This window comes from Aptenodytes forsteri, unplaced genomic scaffold (assembly GCF_000699145.1).
Source record: "Aptenodytes forsteri isolate BGI_AS27 unplaced genomic scaffold, ASM69914v1 Scaffold479, whole genome shotgun sequence".
Taxonomy (NCBI): Eukaryota; Metazoa; Chordata; class Aves; order Sphenisciformes; family Spheniscidae; genus Aptenodytes; species Aptenodytes forsteri.
In genome coordinates this window covers 1,133,410-1,161,249 of record NW_008794627.1, presented here as the reverse complement: position 1 = coordinate 1,161,249, position 27,840 = coordinate 1,133,410, and the positions used below count along the sequence as shown (strand labels likewise).

Here is a 27,840-nt window from a genome sequence, read left to right as displayed (position 1 = left end):
CTTATTGCTGTTCCTGACCTGACCCAAGAGCCAATACACCACTGCTTATTTGAATTCGAGTTGCTTATTTGCATAAAACATGACAGGCATGATCTGTTCATACAGGAAGAAATTATGTATAATAATAATAATTTCAAAAAGGCTTCAAAGGCATTCTGTCCCACAAAGGTTCAAAAAAGGTAAAATAAGTATACTCATTTATACCATCTGACTGGATAACTAACCTAAAATATACTAGAATTTCCAAAGTAAGATGGGTCTGCCAATAAGATGGGTCTGCCAATAGTCTGAATATCTAGAGGTCAAAATTCCTTTCTGGCAGAGTTAAGATAAAGAAACAACAAAGCAACTGAAAAGGGAGAAGGGAAAGAAACAAATCTAAAAAACTTTCAAAGAATTTGGAATAGATTATCAATCAAGAGATCCCAGTTCCTGACCCACTGCTATGGTTGTCACATTCAGACTCAGGGCTGCTTAAGAAACAGCTCTTCAGCCAGGAGGCAGTGAATCAACATTACAGGTGCCAGGAATCTTGGGAGCTAACCTATACAGCAGACAAACTATGTGCCATTTCCCACGCACCCCTGTTTATCATTCACCTCTTTCAATAAACTTTCATTTTTCTTGCCTACATTTAAAAATGTTCTTATAAATAAAAAAATTCTTTAAATACCTTCTTTATTTTACATGTATGTTAACCTGGCTTGTGTGTCAAAAGGCACAAAATTCCTGCAGGTATGAAAACTCTTGTGAGCTGGGATACCGGAATATTCTCACTACCAGAAGCATCCCAGTGCACAGTATAAAAGGTTGGGCAGGAGCACAGGCAGGTTGGAGACTCGTAATGCGGTACTATGCCATGGAAAGTGTCTTTTTGTAACCAGCGTTAGTTACACAAGCTTTCCAGTAGCATTAGATTCGTCATGTAAGCACATAAACTTGAGGGTTTGGCTAAGTAAAGAACAAAAAGACTAATGTTTGAAAAGATGAAATATTTTACAAATACTTTACAGTAAGGTCTTAAAGCAACTGGGACCTGAACATAGCGCAGCTCATTAAAAATACTGGGTTTACTAAATGGTAACCATCTTGACTAAGAGAAACTTTTCAACTAAAGTATAGAATACATGGCATCTAACTGCAATAGTATTTTTCATTAAAACACTTCCTACTAGGTCATTCAGTTTAAAAATAAAAACGCCGAATTAACAGGATATCAATATGAAGCAACTGCTCTATTACTGTGCGTAACAGAGAGCAGCTGTATTTGAATAAATTTAGAAAAAACAACCCAACCTAAGAATATATCAATGTGTATATGCTTCATAGATATTTAGAAAAATGCCAGTACCAGAGGTCTACCAGAGGTATCCATATCATCCATGATACAGCCACGAAGCTTTATTAATGCCAAGCAATATTCTTCTAGACAATTTACAACCAGGCTTAAGACATTATGCTTGATGAGCAACACTTTTTTTTCAATAACAATGTAACATCTAATTTCTCTTTTTTCCAACTTGTGAGAAGGTATATTTTTATCCCATAAGGTACTGATTTTTGTACACATACCAGATAATTAAAAACATTTTGAGACAAGCTCAAGTATAGACTAATTTATATTGGCATTAACAGAGTTGCACCTGCTCATGCCAGCTTTGAATTTGCATCTCTCCCGTTCAGATGTTCTTCAGCAGACATTCCCTAAGTTTATCAGTGGTATGTCAAATGGTAAGATAAAGTGTAATGGTAAAAACTTACGGATTCCAGTGTTCTTTAGAAATCCTATAAAGGCTGGAAAACATGATGGGAAGTATAACATTTGAATTCTCCTCTATCAAACTCATGATGTATTCATTATTCCAATAATACAGCGCTCGTTCGGCCACCTTTGAATCAAAGGAATAAAATATTAACAGGAATTCAGACACCTATAATTTTGTAATTTTCTAAAGGAAAAACAAATCACAGAGAAATTTCACAAAGATGAATTAACAGGAATCATTCATTTTGCAATCAAAACTCTACTTTAATCAGTAGCATAACATGCATTAATGGAATTAAGTTTTTATCCTGTAATTCAGATCCCACAGCATCCACTCTCTCTTTCCCCTGAGCGTGATGTTGTTACTCACTGAAGACCAGGTGCAGACACTGCATTAATGCTGCAGCTGTGGAGGGGAAGGGAGAGCAGACACACTTCCCATCGCCCCTTTCCCTCAATCCTGTGACTGCAGTCAGAAGGAAGAGAGCAGTGCTGGGATACCAGAGGAAGGAGACAGGGGAAGGCCCAGTAGCTGGGCTGAATAAGAGGGGAGAGATATCTTAAGTGTGGGGAAGGTACCAATGAAATAATTACCTTGGGGAGGAGCTGGGCGGGGGTAGGAGGGAAAACACCGATCTAAATTATGCTAAAAACAAGTGTAGTCCAAGGAAGACCTGACAACAGTCACATCTGCCTTTGTGCCCGGATAGGTCACCTAGCTTAATATGGAGACACTACAGGCCATGAATCCTATCTCCTCTTCACATATGATTCAATTTAAAACTTATTCATTCCCCTTCTTCCCATTATGCAATGTGAAGAAAACAGGCTACGGATTCTATCACCTCTAACTAGACATCTCCTTACAGGAGGAAGTAAGTAGGAAAACAAGAATGCTGCACAATACTGTGCTAAAAAAGGGAGCAAATACATCCTACGTGGTCTATCAGTCCAAAGGCCATACGGTGACTACCTGTCACCTACAGCCAGAAGGGCTCAAAGTCTGTTTGGATACAGTTTAAGGTCTTATGTGGCTCAGAATGGCAAGTTATGTGCTGTAACCCCAGATACATCTAACAAGTTATTCGTGGAGCTCAGAACTAAACTTCCACTGCAACATACCCTCTTCCACAGAAATCCAGAAGACAAGTATTTAAAACCACATAACATAAAATAGTATTTATATTTGGGGGGGGTGTTATGTTGGAAATTGAGACTATACATTCCTATATGAACAATAACCTCTACCACTGACCTGAAAATGAGGGCTAGAGACACACTTGGCAATTTGTTTAAACAAGGGTTCCTGGATTTTGACAAATTGTGATGGTTCGATTACATCCAAGATTTCCTCCAGCTCTCCAAGAAACATGACCTAAAGGCAAGGAAGGAAGCATTGAATATAAAACCTCTGAATCATCTTGATCAGCAAAATGCTGGTAACCCTCAAATTCTACCACTTCAGGGAGAAATGGAAGCCTCACTAGCTCAGCATATATATTTTCTCTCAAAAAATGTGATCAGTTCTACCTTTAGCAGCTTCTGGATTCAGTCTCTCAAAAGGAGGAGGACGAGTGTGTGCAAATGCTGTATTTTAAGTAGTCCTTTACAAGAAAATTCAGAATTGCACCAGTATATCCATGCTGAAAACCTAGCCTCATAGAGACAAAGAATTTGGCCAAGGCTTAAACTGTGTTAACTAAGGAGTCTCTTAATTTTACCTCATTTTTGTAAGCAATATTCAAAGTAACGGTTTTGATGTGTCACAAAATCTCATTAGGGAAACTCAGATTTGCATCAAGAATTTGAAATAAAAATGCAAATGTCTAACTGCATCTTTTACGTGTTTACTAGGTAAACGCCAGACAATAAAATATCTTTCATCCTCCCTGGAAAAACAGTATCTTCACATATAAAAAATTCCAAATCTAACAGTTTTCCAATCTATCCTCAACTATGTTTATTTTCTCCTTTCTAAAACAAAAAAAAATTCTCTGCAGAAGAACCAGTGCTTATTTTGTGAATAGAAACCATGGTTATCAAACTTTTCTCTACATAGTCAAAACTGCCCAAGAAAACAGAATTCAAGTACGGAAAATCACCTACAAGAATTAATACCAAGATCCACCACAGCATGTGCTAACTACCTGGAAATATCAAAAGATTCCCCTCCTAATATATCGTAGAAGAAAATAACTCTTACATTTCGTTAATACTAGCATATCACTTACCTCTTTCTGACTGCAGGTTTTTGGCCAGAATTTCATTAAACCTCTAATGACCTAAATTAGAAGGGAAAAAAAAAGTTAGATTTTTTACTTTTCTCTCAACAGGGTAAGCTGTTTATGATGCAAAAAAAAAAAAAGTATGAAAGAAATATTTACTGGTTCTGTGAGTGAGGGGTCTTTCTCCAGAAACTGTACTATGCAATACGCCAGCTGTGAAGAGGTAAAGGTTTAAGAAAATGAAGTTAGAACATTTCTATAAAGAAACCACAAAGAAACATTTTTTTTAAAAAAAGAGACTCAAGGCAAGATGCTATACAGCTTTCTCAAATTGCATCCAATTTTAAACTGAGACGCATAGTTTGCACTGTGCAGATCCACTCAGAGTTCAGTTCATAAGAAACAACAGAACAGATTACAAAAAAAATTAGGGTGACAAAGTAGCATATACAATACAAATCCGAGCAACTTGGAATTCTAAATACAGTCATACAACCAATGTTTTGAAGCTTCTGTTACGCTCTGAAACTGTGTCTTTTTTACACATTTTATACATCGGCAAAATCATGAAAACTCTTGCAAGATGAGCCGACACAGCTAAACCTGGAATAACATATTTATAAAGCACGGCTTTATCAGCATAAGAAAGAGTGCACTATCTGAAAATCAACGAGAAAGGCAACAGGTATCACTTATCAGAGGAAAAATTACATCATGAGAGCTGAATGTATAAAGATATATGACAGCATAAATGCAATATTAAGAAATCTGTGAGGGAGAATGTTAAAGATTATGCAAAAATCTGGGTATCAGTACTCAGAAAGTTGCCAGGGTGAAGAAGATCCTTGACAGAACAAGACTAAGGAAACCCAAACATCCTCTTGGGAGAGGGAATGGGAAAGGCAAACTTGTGAGAATGAGAAAATAGCAGAGAGGAAAACCTAAAGAGAGAGTTTAACTACTAAACAAAATCCCCAAAATGTTACAGAAGTATGTTACACTTTTAATTATCTAATCAGAATGGAAGCAAGACATTTATCATACAAAGCACATTAAATCAATTTTTAAAAACCTATTGCATTTTTCCACATTTCAAAACTTTCCCCCCACCTTTTATGTGCTATGCAATTAAATTTCCAAAGCAACCTTAAAAAAAAAAAAGTATCATTCTAACTGAGCATAAAATATTTTTATAATTTCTACCTGTGCATGGAAGAGTGATAAACTCCTGACAGTATGTAAAGGGATCAGCACCTTCACCAGAAACTGTTTATGCTCTGCCTTAAGAGGTAAAGCAAAACCATTGATAATACTAGAAATTAGAAGAGAAATATTTGTTAGTGTTATCATCACAGAAAACATTCTTGAGTTCTGAACGAGCACTTTCTAGATTAAAATAAATTAGCAGTCAACACCTGCTTACAAATAGCAGGCTCATGCCATTTGCAAACAGGTGCTGACTTTTGTCCTGCTTCATATTAGCAGTGCAGTACATATCTAGGTAGCAATTCAGCTCCGATTTCGAATAATCATATAAACAGCTGCACAAACCTGTTGCCAAACAGATAAGACCTTGTCTATCTGGTCTGTAAATTCATGTAAGCAAGGTGTTCTTGAGTAATTAACTTACCAGAATTAGATTTACTCAAAATACTCACACTGCTAGTATGCTCAAAAAATAAAAAATTCTGCACCATGTAAGGATGTAGTGCACAAAATTTCACACACACATACGCACACACAAAATCAATCCAACACTTTTGGCTGTAACTTGCATCCAGTTATATACTCTTGGCAAAGATGTGACAGAGATTTGCACATGGGCTTAAAGATGAGCATGTGCGCACATCTGTTTTCAAAATCAGGGCTTATAGTAATACTTTTTCCGAATCCAACACTCTTCTGACGTGTCCAGAAGGGAAGTTCAAGATAGATAATAAATAAAGACTCGTTTACCTTCCTAAAATTTCCAACAGTTCAGCTACGCCATTGAAGTGTTCAGTTTCATAAACAAATCTAAAAAAAGACAAGTTAAATATAAGTAATATATCAGTTTCCTAAAATGTTCATAAGCAAAAAGTACTCCCTGACACAACTTACCGTAGAAAAATATTATTAATCTGTTTTCGGATAAATGCTCTAAGACCCAGAAACTTGCCATAAATTCTGTGCAAGACTGTTTTTAGGTAGTCTCGTTCTCGAGGGTCTTCGCTGTCAAACAGCTCCAACAGCTGTGTTTAAAGGAAAAAGAGAACTGAAACAGTAGACATTTGACAAGTATGACACACACAGACTTCTATATAAAAAGTTAAATTCATGAAAGCACATGCATGTAAGAATGTGGTATCCGTGTTACCCAAGGTGTTGAAATATCACGAAACTCAGTTTATTAATTTCCACTTCTGACATAACACAACTTTGGAAATCTTCAAACTACTAATAAACTTTTGATTAACTGGCTCCAAAATGCTGCCTTCCTTCTCCCCAAAAATAAATAAAATAAATTCTTAGATGCTGTCATATCTACAAAATAAGACAGTTTGCCTCTTACCATCCACCATTCCTTCACTCTGCAGAACTAAAAGATCCTCATTTGCTCTAATATTTTGTTCCCACAACATTGTGTCAAGGTCACATTTTTCTAATTGCTTGTAATTTATATTATGAGCTCTTAAGCCTTCCTAGTGATTGCATGGCCTTCACGCTGTGGAAAGACTCAACAGTGAAGTCTATGCCAGCACTGCATCTGCTGTTACAGGATCTCCACCAATCGATACAACTCAAAGCATCAGGGGGAATTAATCCTCCAGGTTGAACAAAATGGTAACTTCAACATCCAGTTTAGGAAAAACAAAGAAACAACCCACTCAAAAAACCAAACCACAACAGAAAACCCACTTTTACTAAGCAACTCTTCGTAAGATTTTAAAACAGCAAAATCATTATGTGGTACTTGGTCAAAAGAGAACGCCACCCGGTGTCTGGTACTGTACAAAATATATCCCAAAACACCAACACCTGAAGCTGCCTCTAAGAATTAAGGCATGAAATGAGCAGCAGGAATATCACCTGCAGATCTTTGTTCTATTTCCCTTGAATCCTGTACCACAAAAGTATGAGCTTCCCCCTACCCCTTCTTTATCTTTTTTGACACTACAACATTGGCTATTCTGGTGGACATTTGGAATAAGTTTGAAGGTAAACTTTATTTAATAACGAAACAAAACAAACCAAAGAAACAAACAAAAACAAAACAACAATAAAAAACAAAAAAACACCCACCCCCAACCCCCAAATGCACAGAAAACAGGGAAGTTTGAGGTAGCAGTCATAAGCAACCAGTATCCCTCTTGCATGAAAAAGAAAGTAACTGTCAACCAGTACCTGTCTTGCAAGAGAAACGAAGACAGTTTGCCAAAGAGGTCTTACAAATGTGTAAGATGCTGTCAGAAAATTATTACAGGAATGGTAGAGAACAAAATTATAGAATCATAGAATGGTTTGGGTTGGAAGGGACCTCTAAAGGTCATCTAGTCCAACCCCCCTGCCGTGGGCAGGGACAGCTTCAACTAGATCAGGTTGCTCAGACCCCTGGCCAACCTGACCTGGAATGTTTCCAGGGATGGGGCATCCACCACCTCTCTGGGCAACCTGGGCCAGTGCTTCACCACCCTCAGCATAAAAAATTTCTTCCTTGTGTCTAGTCTAAATCTACCCCCCTTTAGTTTAAAGCCATTCCCCCTTGTCCTGTCGCAACAGGCCCTGCTAAAAAGTTTGCCACCATCTTTCTTATAAGCCCCCTTTAAGTACTGACAGGCTGCAATAAGGTCTCCCCAAAGCCTTCTCTTCTCTAGGCTGAACAACCCCAACTCTCTCAGCCTTTCTTCACAGGAGAGGTGTTCCATCCCCCTGAGCATTTTTGTGGCCCTCCTCTGGACCCGCTCCAACAGGTCCGTGTCTTTCCCATGCTGAGGGCTCCAGAGCTGGACATAGTACTGCAGGTGGGGTCTCACCAGAGCAGAGTAGAGGGGCAGAATCCCCTCCCTCGACCTGCTGGCCACGCTGCTTTGGATGCAGCCCAGGATACGATTGGCCTTCTGGGCTGCGAGCGCACATTGCTGGCTCATGTCCAGCTTTTCATCCACCAGTACCCCCAAGTCCTTCTCGGCAGGGCTGCTCTCAATCCCTTCATCCCCCAGCCTGTAGTGATACTGGGGGTTGCCCTGACCCAGGTGCAGGACCTTGCACTTGGCCTTGTTGAACCTCATGAGGTTCACACGGGCCCACTTCTCGAGCTTGTCCAGGTCCCTCTGGATGGCATCCTGTCCCTCTGGTGTGTCGCCCCCGCCACTCAACTTGGTGTCATCTGCAAACTTGCTGAGGGTGCACTCGATCCCACTGCCTGTGTCATTGATGAAGATATTAAACAGTACTGGTCCCAATACGGACCCCTGTGGGACGCCACTTGTCACTGATCTGCATCTGGACATTGAGCCATCGACCACTACCCTCTGGATGCGACCATCTAACCAATTCCTCACCCAAATTATCCATTATCCAATATCTTGGATTCACAAATAGATAAATTATAAATACCTTTTATAAGTAGATATGCCAGTGTATGTATACTACCTGATCTCTGTTAAATTGCTACACAACTTTGAGGAGGTGAAAAAGAAAAAAAGACAGAAAAAGATGATTAAAAGTTGTTAAGCTGTCTGAGATTTTGCTTTCTAACATCCAGGTTTAGGACTGATGTACATATTGTCCTTCATTATTTTGGATGTTTCTGTAGCTTGTAATGAGATCCCACTATCTTTTCCTTGCAGTATGAATCTGTGGTGGGAATTTCATGAGGAAACAGTAAGGTTTGTCAGCTGCCCTCCAGAGGTTATAAACACATCGCTTTGTTCAATTAATTCTACAGTTAAATAAATAAATAGTCACCTCATTCTTCCCCAAATAGCAAGTTTCACCCAAAGACAGCAAACAGCTGGAAACACTTATGTTTTTAATTTTCTTATTGGATTGCTTTTAAGAGCAAAATATTTATATTTCCAGTTCTGCTATACAGATCCTCTGTGGAAACACTGCTGAACTAAGACTCAGTCTCTCATTAAAAAAAAAAAAAAAAAAAAAAGATAATTATTTTGATATGTCCAATTTGTTATCGGGTTTCAACAATAAAGTCTTATTTTTACAGATAAGCTGCAAGACTTCCATAATTAAACATGATTATTCTGACACTAAACATACATAGAAAAGGGAAATAAATTGTCCAAAATAGCAACCTACATAACACAGACACTTGTGGATATATTTGAATAGTATGTCTCTTAGCAACCACTGCCAACCATTTCAGACTGTATATAAGCAGGCTTTAGAAATGAACAGTTACACTGTTAAGTACAGCATTTTATCAAAACATACAGCTGAAAGCCAGAAACACTTCTATATTCAAAAAACAAAAGCAAAAAGCAAGCAAACAAGAAAAAGATTGAAAAATGCCCATTTAAAAAACTGTATCGTTTTTTGATCATAGAATCATAGAATAGTTTGGGTTGGAAGGGACCTCTAAAGGTCATCTAGTCCAACCCCCCTGCCGTGGGCAGGGACATCTTCAACTAGATCAGGTTGCTCAGAGCCCCGTCCAACCTGATCTGGAATGTTTCCAGGGATGGGGCATCCAACACCTCTCTGGGCAACCTGCTCCAGGCAATGAAAGAAATGCCTTTTCATATAGGCATTCTTACTACCAAGAAAACACTTCATTAAAGTTCCTCACATTTTAAAAAAACGAATTAATTTAGAGAGAAAGCTGATTTCAAAGACTGTCACACTTGTGTTGTCAGTGTCATGAAACACCAAACATGCTTAATATTCCTAAGTCTCAAATTGGTTTCCTATGTAAGTGATCTGTAGTCACAGATTTTTAGGTGTTACTCTAGACCCACAACAAAAACAATAAGAAGTGGAAGGACACCCCAGTTCCTACAGGCTAAACACACTTACACACACGGAAATATATCTGCTTGCATGTATATATAAGGCTCAACAGAACTTTTTATAGAAAAATGTGAATTTTAAATTGACGTGCTGTGCATAGCAATATATAAAAACGCATCACCTAACCATGTGGCAAGAACTTACGAATTCTTAGAATTCTTTCGAACTCTTAATTGTCATATCGTACATTTTCAGATACGCAGGTTTCAAAATCTCGTATTTCCCTCTTTCAGTATACCATTCTTTCATTTAGTAATTTATTAAAGACTAACAGGATTAATAATTAAAAAAAAAAAAAAATCCTTGTTTTAGACCCACTCTCCTGTGCCAAATTGTAACAGGTTTGAATGCCTTGAAAGGGCATGAGTGAGATGCCACCAGTCATGACCAAATTCAGCAGCACATCACAGGAGCATCTAGGAATTATTTTCTCTAGATTTTGAAGCAGAACACAAGCATTCCTTCTAATGCAATCCTGCTATATCTAAAGAAAATAAAATCAGTCTGGAAAAACCTGTCAAGAGTGATTACCCCCCACGCATATTCTTACATCTCCACCAGGTACTGGATGATCAGATTGGTGAACACTCCCTTGTTCAAATCAGTATTCAGCTTTTGTAGGGTGAAGAAGGTCTTGTGATATTAATAAGGAAAATGAAGTCCCTTCTTTGAATTTAAGGATGGAAATTACTCCCTTAACTACGTTCTTCAGGTATTTTTCATATGAATAACATACAAGGACAGTAAAAGCACTACTTTTATTGCCTGAGCACTAAAAGATAAAAGCTCCGTGACAAAGGGGTGAGAGAAAGGTCTTCAGAAATGCTGAGTATCTCCTGCCACTTCTAGTCTGGCTTTTATTCAAGCCTCAGCCTGCAAGGAAACTCCCTTTTCTAACTAAGTAGAATCTTTCTAAATTTCCCTGATTTCAAAAGCAAGCTATAGACAACATTAAACACAAAGTTCTTTCTGACTTTGCAGTTATACAAAAATTCACAATGGGAACAGAAAACACAAGACAAGACTATTCCCGAAAGCTGAAGACAAAAGTCGTATCTGTGGAGTTCCCTGGCTTATCCCAGAAAACATCTTCCTTCAGCCACCTCTGTTCTGGCATCTGTCAAGGCCCAGACGAAAATTCCTCAATAGAGAAGACCAACTACTGTAGTTTCAAGTGAAATAACAAAGCACACAAGAAGCCTGGCTTGTACGCAAGGAGGAGAAAGATGAAATATGTGTAAAATACCTGACTACCAGCTGACGAACTGACACAGGCCATCTCTTCCATTTAGCCATAAGATGGCAAGCAAGCTACAAAATAAAGCTACCATTCTTTGCCAGTGTTGTTGATTATTGGTGCTACTTCTTCTTCCATGCTTTTAACAGAGCTTGAACTTTATATGGCCTTTTGATTTACTTCCTCCCTGACCACTACAGCGTCACTGTTTTCAGTACTGCTTTCAAACTGGGAATAGGTTTGTTAATGAACTTCTGCCCCTGTTGCCAGCTCTCCAGCAGAGATAGAAGGGAGAAATATTCTCCCCTTCCAACAGAAATATTTTAACAATATTAAGACACATTAAAAGCGGCGTTTAAGTAGTCTCTCTAGATAGCAGCATTTTTAGACTACTTGGTAGTAAACCTTTCATTTTTCAACAGTTACTGTTTCAGCTCCCTCTCATAACCAGTAAGGCAAATATTTTGATTAAGGTATCAAAACTGCAGCCAACCCAACTATTGTATATATCTACAGCAACAGAGACTGACATATAAACACACACACACACACACACTTCCCCTACCTCCACAGACTGAAAACTTTCATTGTATATGCTTGTTTAGCTTTCTTCTGTTGCAAATAAAGTTACACATTCAACTTCTAAACCAAAATCTTTTTCAAAAGCAAAATGAAGCCTTAAAGAAAACAGATCAGCTTACCTGCAATACAAATTTCTGATCTATGTACTTTTTGGCAATGCTGGGCTGAAATTCTTGGCTTTCCAAAAATCGTATGAAAAACTCATTTACAAGCTGAAAAAGAAAAAAAAACAAACCAAAACAACCATGGTTTAGTTTATGACTTGATTACTCTTTATAGTTTTAAGTATTTCCCTAAATTCTTTTGCTAGAAAATAAAATACTTATTTTTCCACGGACCAAAAGGTTAAAAAGAGGAAAAAGATTTCTCTCCTTTATCAAATCGTTACTGTGGAGTTAGAATTAATTGCATGGGCTTTTTAAGTTAGTTTTGCTTATTTAACTCCAGTCAAAGACATTTCATCACCAAGAACAGGCACTGCCATCTCATAATGCTTGTTATCATCTTGTAAAGCTTCCTAGCGTAATTGGAAAGCACATTTAAACTGCCCTCTGAACTGCTGAAGTCACATCAAATACAGACATTACAATTCTGAAAGGGTTGGTGAAACAGTTGGAAATATTTAAATTAAATTAGAAACTGCTTAGAGTACTGTTCTACTAGAACTTGAAACACAGAAGAAGAATACAAACCGGAATTTATTCGGAAGTTCCTAACTTACTGTAAAGGTTAGCCTCAGGGCTGGGGAAAACCTGCTTACTTTCATGCAATTCCAACTCTGCTTAAACTATTCAGTGGGACGGCAACAGACTTTTCATTTAGTGGAGAAAAAGAAGAGTATAAGAACCAGGCAAAAAGGAAGTGAAGTGAAACAGGCACTGCTGTGGCCTCGTAATTACGACAGCAACTCTGACCTGTCACTGATCAGATGAGCTACCAGCTAGCAATTCTCTTTGCTGAACCTTTTCAAGAAGGGCAGCCATTGAAAACTCTTTCCCTCCTGGCTTCAGTGAGTATGAATATTGATACTGAAAGGAGAAAGGAAGCTAAAAAATTACATTTTAAAATAATTTTAAACTTTTCCAGGCAAACACCAATATGCTGCAATACTGCTGCTGCTGCTTTATGTCAGTGTTCTCTGACTTCTGAAGGGAAACAATAGGAAATCAAAAACGGGGAAAGAGGTTTAGAAATATGACATGGAAAAAGTGACAGCTTACATAACTAGTATTAAATCATCAGGAAATCAATTCCATCAACTCCTGACAAATACTTTGGTGCATTTCTTCCTGACACTGGTAAATCATTCGCTAAGGAATTCCATCATTTCCATGTAAATAATTACTTTTAGAACTACAGCACTAGTGTCAGCGACCATAAGATAACAGATATGTATGCCTGTGCTGTTTCTAGGTAGGCAGAGCTGTTCAGAGCTGCCTTGAAGCTTTTAAGATTCTTATTTTTGTGAAATTTAAATATAAATGATGGACGAAACCTACATTTCAACAGATTCTAGATTTGAGAGCACAAAAGAGTGAAACAAACTGCTCACAGGCAAGGATTGTGCATGCAACTGTCAAATAAAATCCTCATTTCAAGCTGAGATCAGTCGTGCTCCTTTGCTCACAGAAACTCCCAGACTCCACAAACTGTTACTCAGGCAAAATTCTTCTAAATTTACTCGTGGTGCAAGTCATTGTCCTGACTAACACAGGCAGGATCTGCATCTATATTTTCTATAAAGGAATTTACTGCATTAGCATCAATGATGCTTTCTCCAAAATTAGTTTATGTTCTTTGTTCAAAATACCTTGTGTTGCCACTTGAGGTACAGAGGAAGGGATGATACACAGCAGTGAGCATGCACCCTGCTACCAACACCTGAATGCAAACCTCGACCCGGGGAGAGGAAGGAAGACTGCGATAGGGACACAGATTCTCAGTCATTTTTCTGATCAGCTGCCAACACCTGTGTACTTTTGTATGAAAATTAACTACCCTCAGTAAAGCAAATCTGCTAGCAGTATCATCCCCACAATGCTCTTGGCTGAAGCTGCTGAAAAATTGTGCATGAGAACAGTTTGGAAAGCAAAATAATTTTTAAATTCATGAAGGAAAACAGGAATACGAGGGACACCATCAATACAATTTTGAAAGAAAGCTTTACCATTTTGCAAATTTCACAAAGTACTCTCCTGTCTTTGTAGGTACAATGTTATAGCAATGAACAATATTAATAAATGTTAGTGTCTCACAGGCTAGTTCTGATTCACAGGTTAAAAAAAAGCTGAGAAAATTATGAGACACATTAAGCAATGATAAGCATTTCTTCTGAGATAAATGATCAAAAACCTGTAAATGTGGCCACGATGCCTCCAAGGTGGGCTCATCTTCTTCTGGATCAAATTCATTGCTGTCACTAGGTGGGAGAGTTCTGAAGATATTGCAAGATACCTGAAAAGTGAAAGAAAGAATAATGAGATCTGTTTTTTCAAATATGTACTAGATTTCAGGACTCTCTATGTCTATACCTACTCTATCTGTCCTCCATCACATACACAGTAATTTTTGCCTGCTGTCTGACAAAGTTCTTTAAGTACATGTCTAAGGAACCTGTCACTTTACAAACCTGCCACCAGCCTTGGCTTTCCTTTCTCCAGGTCTTTTTGTTTCTTCTTTCCACTGATATCCCAGCATTACCCAGTCTGCCACCGCTTCTGTCCACCATGTTCCAGATGAGCCCACCAACATGTAATTCCCAATCCTGCTGGGCATCAACGGGCTGAAAGCCACGACCGTTTAGGAGTTGCGGGAAATGCCATCAACATGCATTTACAAGTTTTTTCATACAACACTTGGTTATTTTCCTTTGCACAGGGAAAACATTAATGATATCTACTTAAGGTCTCGTCTGTCAGCACTTGTTAACAGTTGCCAGTGCTATTCACACATTATATGCCTGGACACCTCATGCCGAGTACAGAACTTGGTACTAAATGCAAGCAACAAATAATATTTGCTCGTCACTTAGCCTACATTTTATTTCATGGTTGGTTCGCTTTGCTTAATCTTATTTAGAAGTATTTTGCTGAGACTGCTTGGCTTTGTGAGGTTCATGCTATCAGCAAAGACTGAACCGAGTGCTTTCCTGGGTTAATTATAGTGCTGAATGGAGTGTACAGCTTATTATGCAGCAAATCTGATAAACTGCAAACATGCTGTAGGGCCTTTTCTGCACTTTGAAGGTGATGTGCCTTCTTTGCACTCTGCTACTGCATTTGACCCATCTCTAAGTTGGTTAATCAAACAGCTGGGAAAAGCAGCATGTTATCTCCTAATCCCATCTATACGTGACCCCTTCATAGCAGTTCAGACAAACTAAGCTATTTAAGAAAGAAAACTGGTATGTTCTTCAACATCCTTATTTATTTTTCCAGCCTTTTACTCCTGTAAATGTTTTAAAGTTAGTCTGTAAGGCATATTTTCAACATGTTGGCGACTTACTAAGACAGGGCACTTTAAAGCCAAGAGTTTAAATACAATCCAAATACCGATAAAACCAGATCGAGATAGACAGAGTGAAGTTTTAGAATTTGCAAGACAGACAGAACACATTCAGGTACTGCATAAACAGAAAGATGGAACAACAGAAAACTGTAAGAAAGCACACGTGGTGCATACCAGTGGGCAATATTCACTGAGCACAAGGGAAAGACAAAAGCAGAGTAAGTAAGGCAAACCAGTGAGCATAGGGGGGGAAAAAAAAAAAAAAAAGAGGTCGCACGGGTTTCTGCTTGGACTTTTTTCTTCTTGCCACAAGAGGGTGTATTTCACTACAGTTACAGTAAAACATACTCTCACAGAAGCCTTCACTGTATATGTAAATCTCATGTTTTCAAATCGCACGGCTTTCAACCTTAACAGATACAGCACTTGTTATAGCCTGTGCTGATACATACTGAACTCTACTTGCCCTGTGTGCATACCTGCCAAGTGATAACTAGCATTTATTAGGAGATTTTCTCCCTTCTCCAGCCTCTTCCCCTGACTCATTCACTTCTCTCAAGAGCCCCTCCATGAAAAGACTTTTCTGGTCTCATGAAGAGAAGTCAAATAACTATTCCAGGAATACACACGTTACAGTTTGTCTTTCCCCAAGAATTCCTGAGCTCCTCCTTCTACTATCCCTGATATGAAAAAGCAGGGAGAGGAGGAAAGTGATCAGAATTAGCAGAACAGAGTTGTTTGTGGGTTAGAGCACAGGGCAAAAGAGGGTAGACAGCCCAAAGGATTCCCAAGTAAAAAGGGGGAAATGTACCTATTGGCGCCTTGGATCTGAACATCTGGGATTCTGCAATACTTACTGCAGCATTTTTGGTTAATGCTTCACATTCAAAAATCTCAGCTTTCTCAGTATTTGGACCAAAATAGGGAACTAGCAAAACCAAAGGCATTCCGCAGCTATTTTTTTTCTGCTTTAAACTTCATTTGAAACAAGAAAGAAATTTTTCTGCAAGTTTAACCATACATAAATTAATGAAACTTGTACCAACAGATCAGAGAAAACATAAGTATTCATCAGCTGTTGTGTTTAGAAACTGGAACAAATATTGAATTATGGCACAAGCAAAACCTGCAAGGAAAAGTACATACTTTCAGAATGAAAAGCTAAACAAAGACAAATTCCTGTAAGATTTAAATTAAGTCAAACCAAGCCTCAAGCAGTTACTGCCAGGGCCTTAACAGCATGACAGAAGTATGAAGGGTTCAGCAACAATTAGTTAAGTACCAGCATGACACCTGAATCATGAGCTTGTACAAAACCAGTATGATTTCTGGAGAGTGCCTATTAAAAAAAGGCCAGTCTCAAGGCAACTCAAAAGCAGGTTTTTTGCATAAGAAAATTAACATGCAGGAGTAAATGCAATGCAAGTTTGAATATGGTCCTAGTATACAGTTTGCTCTCTTTATTTTTTTTTTTTTTTTTTTTTTGCATTAGGAGTAAATATAAGCTATATGGAGCCAAAATGCAGATATTCTCCTCAGAAGAACAGACAGAACAGGTTATCTTTAAATGATTTCCCCAGGTTATCGTAATTTTAAAAGATAATGTGTGCCATTACAGTTACATTAATCACCACAACACGGCATGATAGCTCATTTACATGCAGTGTCAATTTATAGCATGCTTAGCTAAATCAGTAGCCTCTGGGTGGCTAATGTTTATAAGCCTCTAAGGGAGAACCGAAGGCAACAAGTTCTTCCATGCATGAACTGCCCAGCTGTACGTTAGAGACTTTGACAGCCACCACACAAAGATGGGAATACGCTACATCAAATCTGGAAAGAATAGTTTTTCTCAGATAGGCATAAGTAGCTATTTAGTATTTATCCCTGGGCCCAAGCAGCTTGCCAAAATTCCTTCAGCTGGATAGCTGAATCATTTCTCTTCTGACCTCTGTTGGATCATCAAGCCAAAGGACATCCCTGCCAGCCTGCGTATACAGTCCCTGATGATTCCTCTCCCATAGCCAACACAAATGACTAGTGATCAATACTGACTTCCGTCTTCCCCGGATTAGGAACGCCTCCAAGCCCAGACGATATTTTTGTAAAGCAAACCAGAACTCTAATATTCTAGAAAGTTGCATCATGACAGATCTCCCCCATGATGTCCTCAAAGACATCTGCACGCTGTCCTCCATGACTGTCCCTTTCAGAAGCACACACCAAACTGGGCGTAAAAGAGTGCATCGCTGCTCCCCCACTATGCAGAATTTGAACACCTAAGCGCCAGAAACCAATTTAACAAATCAGTAAAATCTACCCATCAGCACTGAATCTAAAATTTCCAAGATCAAGTTGGAAATGCCGAAATGATAGATTTTTAAATTGGAGATGCCCAGGCACCTCTAAGCTCCATGTCAGTGTGTCAGTCAGGCACAACTCCGACTAGAAGCAAGACAAAAAGTTTTGCAGGCAATTACAAGTCAATGTCAATTCATTAAAAACAAACAAGAAGATAGGGAAGGCTGCTTTGATACCCCCACAAAGAATGAGCTGCAAGTTCTGAACAGATCTGACGACTGGTACCTGGCAATCCAGAACTATGAAACTATGAATACACACTTAAAAGTAACAAGCTTCAAGAAAGCTCTGATTTTATCACCACATTTATATTTGAAATAACTTTTAGAAAAGAAAGTACTAAGAGGCTTAAGTCTGAAGTCAAGAATAAATGTTTTGAGAAGTCCTCTCTTTGTCCCTCACTGGAGCGCTATAAAAATGACGATGCTGTAACAGAAACACTTCACAAATTCAATTTCAGCTCAGCGCTCCTACTCTATGCTGTTTGAAACAAAGATTTTTATCAGTAATAGTTTTCCTGAACAGACCCTGAAATGAAAACAAACATACACGCAGGGAAGCTTAATACATTAGCTATATAAAAACAGGATAAATGAATACCCGATTAGCTCAGAGGGAACACCTGTTCTTCTATTACCAGTATGTGGAACCATCCAAATAAACCCCATGTATATATGAAATTGAAACCGAGTATCTCTGCACACACAATGTTTAAACTACTGTGCATATTAACAACATACAGGAACAATAAGATGTAATTAAGCCATAACCTGAAGCCATGCTAACTGGGAGACAACAATGGCCCCGGAACAGACACTAAACTTGCCCTGAAATATATCTGCATATGTGTTTTTTTTAATATTGTTTATGGATTTACATGTTTTAGAGCCTGAAGTGACTACTGCAGTCACTCAGCTGTAATCTCTCTATATAACCCAATTAATTGTTCCCAGAAGTCTGACTAAAGTACGTCTTACAAAAAGAAATATCTAATTTTATCTTTAAAGATTATAAATGATTCCACCAGCTCTCTTCTCCTAAAGTTTTACTACTAATTTAACTACAGCGCTGCTTTGGATTTCAAGGTTGAACCTGCCCAATTCCCCATTGTTTCTCATTAAACCACCAGATCTCTTCAACATCTGTGTATGTATATCTGCATATGCAGTATGTATCTGTTCATATATAGGTATTTTTATATAGACATGACACCTCTCAACCTCTGTGCTGCTAAATGGAAAGATAGAGCTTCTGAACCCAGCCAGTTGTTGGTTGGTTTGTTTGGTTTTAATCCTGTGATTACTTTTGCTTCCTCCCTTTGAGCTCCCACCTGTGCACAAGTGTACTGGCGTACGTTTAAAAAGCCAGACAATCTCCCTCTTTTTTTCTGCATGTTGCCATTTGAATTTATCAACATCCACTTCTTTGAACAGTGCACTGCATCAGAAACTCATATTAAGATAGTGAAGATACAATGCTCAGATCCTTTTCTGCACCACTGCTTGCATGAACACAGTCTTTCAGGGCTTAATATTATATGCCTTCTTTTTGCCCAGCAGCATTACTTTTGACTTGGCTACATTAAAATGAACTACGTTGGACTGCAAACGCAGTCAACAATCCAGATCATAGGGCAGGGGGGAAACAGTTCTTCTCATCTTTTCTTGACCTTTAAATCTTTTAAAAATTCAATCAATAACCTGCAAGAATTTAGCTCTAGATCAGGACTCCTAAACTTGTTAGCTTACCATCACCCACTTCAGCGGTGGTAGCAGCTTCCACCCATACAGATGAGCAAGCGGTAAAATTGAGATCCTTAGGCCATATGCTTCTGTTGGCAGAGAAGTGCAATAGGAGCAAGTTTGTAGAACAAAAGAGCTAGTGCTCAGGTGCAATGTCCACACTATGTATGTTTGGAGGGAGGAGTTTCTTTCTAGTGACCTCTTGCATTGAAGCCCATCAGCAAGTAGAAGAGCATTAGGTACACTCCTGGAGTAGACATTTTATCCAAAAGGAATCAAATTCACAAACCCTAAAAACGTCTCTATGACAAGCATCAAAGTACAGTGAGAACAAATGGGAGACCCACTTCAAGAGCACACTCACCTCTGAGTCAGAAGTGCTAGCACAGACCCATCCCCAGACAGCACTCCCGGGTGCACCTTCTCACTGCTGGAAACTGGAGCTCTGAAATTCCACTCTAGGTCACCTAGATCTGAACCATAACAGGGTACCCTACCAGTAATAACCTCCTTCATCACTATCTCCATGTAACTACATTTTGAGATGATCCAGTGGAACAGTTATTTGTTTAATGTGTGCCCCCATTGTATACTGTGCCCAGTATACAATGCAATCTAAAAAATCATAGCAGTAACTCAAATATCTTGGCCAAATTAAAGCCCACAGTACCAGCAGAAAGAGCCCCTCATCTCTAGAGTAGGCATCAGATCAAGTGAAAGCCTGCCAATACATAAACTTGAACTCTAGACAGCATTACAAAACCCATACTGTCTCGGACTCCAAACTGAAGAACACAACAAAAACTTCAAAATGCAAGAAAACGATCTCCCAGAAGATTCACGTTGTGCTTATCTACAGACACAATGCTTGAAAGGTATTTAAGAAGACGACGCAGCCAAAACGGGGGTGGGGGTGTACCCTCCTTTATTTAAAAAAAAAAAAAAAAAAAAAAAAAAAAAAAAGAAAAGCAGCAGTCGACACAAGTAACTGTTGGAACAAAAATGTTTTTCCCGTTTATTTCTTTGCTGTAGACCTAGTCACTGTACTATTATGCAGATAAAGTCTGACGAATGAAAGGCCTATGTAACCAACAGGAGGAATAATGGATACGGGTAAATGTAATTACATACTGTCGGGAAAAATTATTAGGGACAACTACTGCAAGAGGAGCTGCCTCCAACTGATTTTTTGAGAGGAGTACAGAACATCAGAGCCTCTTCTTTTAATAAGCATTGTGGGTTTTGTACAAACTAGGTGTATAAAGAATGTGAATAATAAAAAGCATCTAACAGAGGAATTTGGAAATAACGCATAAAATAAACCAGTCAGATTTTTTTCCTTGCTTCTACAGAATTGATAACCCTCACATTAAAGAAACAAGAACAGAATTTAAAATACAATGTGATTTTTATCTATTTCTTTTTAAACTTCGATAGCATGCTTGTTCCATCATGGCTGCACCTACATGACAATTTTTAATCAAAGTCCATTTTGGGGGGTCAAAGGACACTGCATCTTCCTTTCAGCATTTCAGATGGTTTCAAAACAATCTGTGGAACCTACACTGATTCAAGTTAAGATTAATTCCTAATATTTTACAGACTTCCTGATTTTATATAAAATTCACATTGGAAAAGAGACATTATTTGTCAATTCTTGTAAGAGTACATGATTTATTTCCCTTAAACTCAAAATGACGTTCAGTGTTATATTTTTAAACCTAATACAAGAACCAACAGGAACATATGCACAGGGTTTTTGCTAAACCAAAAAGGTAAGACTGAATATAGGTACATTTGCATAAAAATCTCTATCCAAGAACATTTTAACACGGAAAACCCTAACATTTAGCAAGCAGGATGGCATACTTAGTCATAAGCTATAGAAAATAAAGAAATTCATAATGCCTATAAAGTCTAACAGCTAGCAAACAGCCTAAAAATAGGTTCCTTAACATGCTAAAAAATTCATGGCTTAACAAGATATTCTTTATGTTTAAAAGGTCTGTCACAAACAAACTCCTGATCAGACTCTGCCCTCACATCTGTTGAGACAAACCTGCAGAAAAAGAATGCAATCCCTCTAGATTTATGTCAGTAGAAAGAAGAAAAAGAAAAAAAAAAAAAAATCAGAATCTGACCTTTCAAATTCATTTTTTGGTATTTATTTGGGTATTCGTTTAACCAAGTTTCTTTCACTGTGTTGCTCAACACAGCTTTGAGCCACAAGACATTGAATACGATGTTTCGTTTTGGCTACAGAGATTACAGTTTTATTTTACTTGATTCGTCATTACAGAAAAGATAAAGATGACAACAGGAAGCCAAAGGCATTTCTGCATTTAAAAGAGAGGAGAACAAAGTAATATTATCCCATTCTAAAAGGTACATCTCAAAAAAGTTTCAGCCATCTCTTATGGGCTGGCAACCATCCACAGATATTGCATAAACATCACGGTACACAGCAGGGGTTGGGTTTACAATTTTTGAAGAAGCAAGTAGGAGAGCTGAAATGTTGCTCACCAACAAAAAGATTCATCCAGATTTCTCAGTTTAACAGCTTGTCAATTTTTCCCGTCCAATTTTTTAAATGAAAGAAATGTTTCCTTAATCTATGTCTTAATACCCAGAAAACACAAAAAGCTCTACTACATACACCCTTTAGGATACCACAGTTGAACGAAATAAATGTTTGTTATTATCTATCATTGCTTAATCTACCAGCAAAATCAGCATCATTAGTTTAAGCCTCCACATTTTCCTCAGACAGGAGCAAATTTTAGATTAAGTGTCCAATTATTGGCTCATAAAGTCATATTACTGGCATTTCCTTCTTAGCACAGTGTGGTTTAATTGGCAAGGGCCTTTTTTCCTAAGACTAGCCTAATTCTAAAGAATGTCATATGCCTTTCTGAACAACACATCAAACTGCAGGGGAAGTACACTGAGCAATACCCTCCTGAATAAATCTGTCCAGCTTCAGGCCATTAACACAAATCCCAACCGCTCTTCCCATCAAACGATATTGATGACAGTGACGAGGCCACTGCAAGCTTGCTTTGGTGGCCATTAGTAAATTCAATTTTATTTCATTTTTTTAAATAACCAGTAACATGCCAAACACTTCTGTATATATCAGGCTAAAGTGAGTGGTTTAAATAAGTGGACATGCACACAGGTTGACAAATAGCCAAGTGATTTCACATTTAGCTATATACAACATCGTATCATACACTCATGAGAACAAGATGAATATATGTGATATTACGTTCAGGGATTAAGGTTTCAATTGCATGAATTTAGGATGACTGGCAGTAAAAATATCCAGGAGCTGTTATGCTGGCTACCACAAATGACTGTTTTTCAAACCCTTACATCATAACACCACCACATTTTAGAAGTAATTAAAAATCTCAGAGTTTCTGAGGAATTTTACAGGCAACCTTTTTCTATGCTAGTATCTGCAAAGCCAAACTCCTTTTGGGTCATGAACAGAGAACACTAATATAGACGTACGTTATAAAACTTTAAAACAAAAAAAGGCTCTTCCACAGATACTACTTTTTTTGACATTTTAGATAATTAAGGTAAGAAAGCACTTTAGCCATTAATCCTTCTTTATTAATATTAGTAACTTTTTAAATATCAGCTTCAGACTGGTATGCCTTTTTTTCCTGCTCTTAAATGATGCCAAAACTCACAAAACAGCTTCTTTCTTTTTCCCCTGTTTACAATACTTTCCTTCACCTCCAAATTACAATAGCCCAAAAGGCCAAGCAAGAAATACTAATCCCTGGATTCATAAACACTAAACATAACAGGGAGGAGACCTTCCAAAGGGACAAGGAACACCTGTGCTCCATTTTGACCAGTTTTAAGATACTGGTCTTTCAATCAAAACACTCCTGTGACAATTGTGGCAGGCAGTCAATGGGGACACTAATTTCGTCAGGACATAGATACTGCTGTTTTCTTCACTATCATGACAGGTCAGAGATTGTCAATGTGACAGCTCCTTTGTGAACACAGTTGGAGACCTAGATGAAAATCCTCAAAAGCAGATGAAGGCAGCAGTTGCACTCATGAAGTCAACTGTGTACAGTTAAGTCTGTCTCAGTATACGATTATGAGCACAATTCTGCTTGAAACAAGAACATGCACTTATTGCAAACAAGTTACACCAAACATAATGCTTCAGCACAAAGTGACTAATGCCGTCTCTTCACCAGGCAATATGTGCTGAAAACTTATTTTATATAATATTAGAAGTCCTACCTTTCCCTCCAGGGCCTGTATAACTGTACTCAAAGTGATGGAGAAGTCTTGCTTTTGTAGGCAAAGACCAGGAGGAAAAATAGCATTTTTATCAGAAAGCCTACCTGTAAAATACAAAATACCTGCAACGCAAAGCCCTGATGATGTGGTTTAGTAGAAACACTGCATTAGCATTCGTTGGGATGATCGACAGAAATCATTCATGCATTTGCCATGGATTCACTTGCATAAATTCAGTACCAGAGCTCAGCATCCTGCTCACATGGAATACAACCACCTTCCAAGAGCACATGCACCAAGAACACTGCTGGCTGCGACAGGCTCAATTAGGGGACTCCAGCTTTCTAACAGTTTACACCTTCATCAAAGTGCAGGTGTCTGTTGCAGGCTAGAGTTTCTTATAAAATTTAAATGTTACAACTTTCTCAGGAAATTCTTTAGGAAAAAACCACGTCCACTTCCCTAATTACTTAGGCATCTTTTTATTTGTAAAAAATCCAGGTTTGGGCAGTCAGGGGCCACTGAGTAGCCAGATACAGGGTTTGAGAATGTTCTCACTCCTCCCCTGCTTAAGTACCCTGGCACTGAAGAGGAAATGTAGTTTGAGTTCAGCACTGGAGCCCAAATGCAAGGCAGAAGAAAGTAAGATGAAGAAGGGCATGCATGATGCAATGAAAGGATCAGGGGAACACTGGAGAAAAGAACATAGAACAGTTTTCCATCAAAAATGAGCTAAGCTGAAACTGGAATTCCTGAAGCTCCATTAGCAACTATCTGTGAAATCCACTGGAAAAATTCACACTGTATCTTTACTTCCAGTGACTCCTCCATATCTTAGTTACAGACTATATTTAAGAAAATTATTTAAACCCATGCTTTTCAAACTATTTAGGCAATGCATCATTTCCTTAAGATAAAAACAGTTTTGTGAATCAACATAAGCAACTGCAGGGACAGTAGGACATGCTAGCAAAGGGGTTTTGCACCTCTTCTGCAGTTCAAGTTCAGATTCCTTCATAGGTTATGATTTATGATTCAAATTGAACATTATGAGCAGTTACAGATCAAATTCTTCTTGTTTCTTGGGGCCCAACCTAAGACAACACTAACTTGCAGAGTCTTTATTCTACAAATGTTGCTGCAGTAAACAACTATAACCAAAGTCAATGCGAGAATACAACCTCAGTAACAGAAATGCCAAAAAAAAAAGAAACAAATTTCCCAGAAGGAGAGTTTCGAGGCATCTTCTACACACAGAAAAAGCACCCAATTTTATTGAAGTTATCTGTGCATCAGTGTCCTGTCTATACAAAAGGTATGATACAATTTGTTCATCACAAGGGGTACAAGTAAGATTAAACTATAATTTGCAAACCATTTAGATACTACAGTGCAGCACCAGCAAAAGAATTCAGCAAAGAACTAGTAATTCTGTATTCAGACCGGTATTTGAATGGTGCATTAGACCACATGCTGAACAAGTAACACAACAGACTGAAAAGCAGTTCATTCAGAAGACTGGTCCAGTACAGAAGGAAGAAAGGGAGGGTGGGGGAGAAAGGGAAGAATCTGATCACATAATTATAGGCTTTCTGACAATGCATACACACAAAGAAGCCATATTAAGATTTTTCCATACACCCTTAATTCTGTTTTTATCCTTCACTATTAACTGCTTGGTGATTCTGTCACAAATTACAGCTATTTTTGAATATTACAGACAAGCAACACAGCGTGTATCTGTGTGTCAGAAAAGAAATAAGGAGCATATATAATGCAATGTAAAATCTATTCATGTTTTTCTTCTTACAGCACATAGCCAGTGGATTCCATGATCACACAGTACCACTAGGAAACCAACATCACCAAATCTATATTTAATTAATTGCCTTCTCATTTAGATGACAGGTTATAAGGGTTCCGTATGGTAGCACAGAATAAGCATTTTAAAGCAGTGATGGATTTTGCCATTCGCAATGAACGTTCTTCACCATACAGCATCTGGTATTTTTTCCATTTTTACATTGAAAACACTATTATTTGACAATTTATATATACAAGGTATGGCGTTATTGTTGAGTAATATTGCTCACTCTAACAGCAGCTGCTATGAATCCACATAATACAACCAGGAAATTTTCACACTGATCGTATACAACATTTTTAGCATTTATTATTTAAAAATCATTATCTGTGCGTACTTTAAGCTATCTCTGCCTAAAGTACACGCTCAAGAGCTTGGACAAAGTTCAAAGAAAGCTAAGAAACTTGCAAATTACTCCAGTATTTATACTGGGGGGGAGAGGGAGGGCAGGTGTGGGGAAATGTGATGGACTCTGATTTTATGGCTGCTGGCTTTCTCCATCAGGAAACAATCCAGGTTTCCTTTCATACGTTTGTGACACTATAATAACCATCACCTACTTGACTTTAATTAAGCATATATAAAAATTAATATTTTTGTCTTTGGAGAATTATCCCCAAGTGATGTCTAGTAGAAAACACAAACCAAAGGCCTCATTTAATCCACCTACTCCAGGGTTCAATTTCGCCCACAATGAGTAACTGGAATTCCAAGTGGATTTAAAGAGACCATGAGAAAGAAGGAACTCACCATTCTAACTACTTCAAGGTAAGTCTGCTCTGTCAAACAGCCTCTGCTTATTGTAATGTAGTCCACCAGTTCATTAAGAGTGGAGCGCTTGTATTCTTTCATTTTAAGGTCTGAAAGCGTGTCCATGAAGTCAAAAATGACACAGCACTGTTGAAGTTTCTTTAGGAACAGTTCAGGCTGCTCTGAAGATGGAACGTCTATGAAACAAGAAAGGAAATCTTTGTGAGTCTGGCATCTTATTATACAAAACAGGATTTCTTTTTGAAGATCAATTTCAAAGGAAAGCAGCATTCATACAATTTTTGTAAAACAGAGCTCAGATTAACAAACGAACCCCTTATAGGAACTGTATTACTATTGTGTGTTTGAGATCTTGAACAACATGTTGTAGAAGTAATTTAATCACCACCTGCTATTAAGAGAAAAAAAGTTCACCAAAAAAGTCCAGACTGAAGTGGAGAATGCAAACACAACAGCATTCAAGACTTCATTCTACGACATACAACTACTTTCACTGGAGGCTGACATTCACCATTGTTAACTTACACTCCAAAGAGGGATGGAAGAACTGTCAAACAGATCAAGCTTGATTAATTCGTATTTCTAAAAACACTGCGTCATTTATAAGTCTATATGAATATGCATATGAACACACAGCAAGACTATAATTCTGCAAACAAGTTTTCAGATTCAATCACTACCCCCATGTTGACACTTCCCATAGCAAAAATCAACTTTACTGAAACACAGTGAGGATTTTTTGCTGTACTATGAACACATAACATCAATAGGAACATTTTCACACAAAATAATAGTATGTGCTTGACCAATAAAGTACACAGAATGTACTACTTACTACTTCTGCTGTTTTCTTAATTCTCAGCAGATAAAAGACTTAATAAGAGAAATATCAACTACCTAATGGTTCATTAGTTTACCAAGTGCATCAAAAGAGTACACAGAAAGTTTAGTTTATCCAATGTTCATGTACACAAGAGGCTAACAATAGCAGAAAGTTGCAGAAATGAAATATGCATTTTTACTCTGAAAGTATGCCCTCAGACTAGAGGGCACTTCACTTCCTTTGATCTACTTTTATTTTTAAAGGCACGAATGCTCTGTCAGCACCAGAATCCAGTGAATGACCTTCCAAGCTACAAAACAACATCTATGAAAAATTTACTCTGAAAGTATGCCCTCAGACTAGAGGGCACTTCACTTCCTTTGATCTACTTTTATTTTTAAAGGCACGAATGCTCTGTCAGCACCAGAATCCAGTGAATGACCTTCCAAGCTACAAAACAACATCTAAATGAAAAATTTTGCTTATTACAACTAGAAAAATATTAATAGTAAAGAATTGATGTTTATTTCTTAAAACTTGGGACATATTAGTAAAAAGCCAACCTAAGATAGAACTTCTTATTGTTGACACAAGAGTATGTCAAGTTAAGAAATACTTGGTAAACGCTGGAAGCTGTTAGTAGTTGTATAGTAGTTTTAAGGACGAAGTACCATGAATCTAA

At 37.9% G+C, this 27,840-nt stretch overlaps 1 protein-coding gene across 4 annotated transcripts in view; it reads right to left on the bottom strand.

The window, feature by feature from the left end:
- PPP2R5E (protein phosphatase 2 regulatory subunit B'epsilon) overlaps positions 1-27,840 on the bottom strand; it is a 70,674-nt gene that overhangs the window by 4,760 nt on the left and 38,074 nt on the right. For all 4 annotated transcript variants that reach the window (XM_009273373.2, XM_009273374.1, XM_009273375.2 and 1 more), the window contains exons 2-11: positions 26,315-26,511; positions 14,168-14,269; positions 11,935-12,027; positions 6,091-6,221; positions 5,947-6,006; positions 5,194-5,302; positions 4,150-4,203; positions 3,997-4,047; positions 3,021-3,140; positions 1,762-1,889 (exon numbers count right to left, since the gene is read on the bottom strand). In XM_009273373.2, coding sequence (XP_009271648.1) covers positions 1,762-1,889; positions 3,021-3,140; positions 3,997-4,047; positions 4,150-4,203; positions 5,194-5,302; positions 5,947-6,006; positions 6,091-6,221; positions 11,935-12,027; positions 14,168-14,269; positions 26,315-26,511 — 1,045 coding nt within the window. The remainder of the gene's footprint in view (positions 1-1,761; positions 1,890-3,020; positions 3,141-3,996; positions 4,048-4,149; positions 4,204-5,193; positions 5,303-5,946; positions 6,007-6,090; positions 6,222-11,934; positions 12,028-14,167; positions 14,270-26,314; positions 26,512-27,840) is intronic.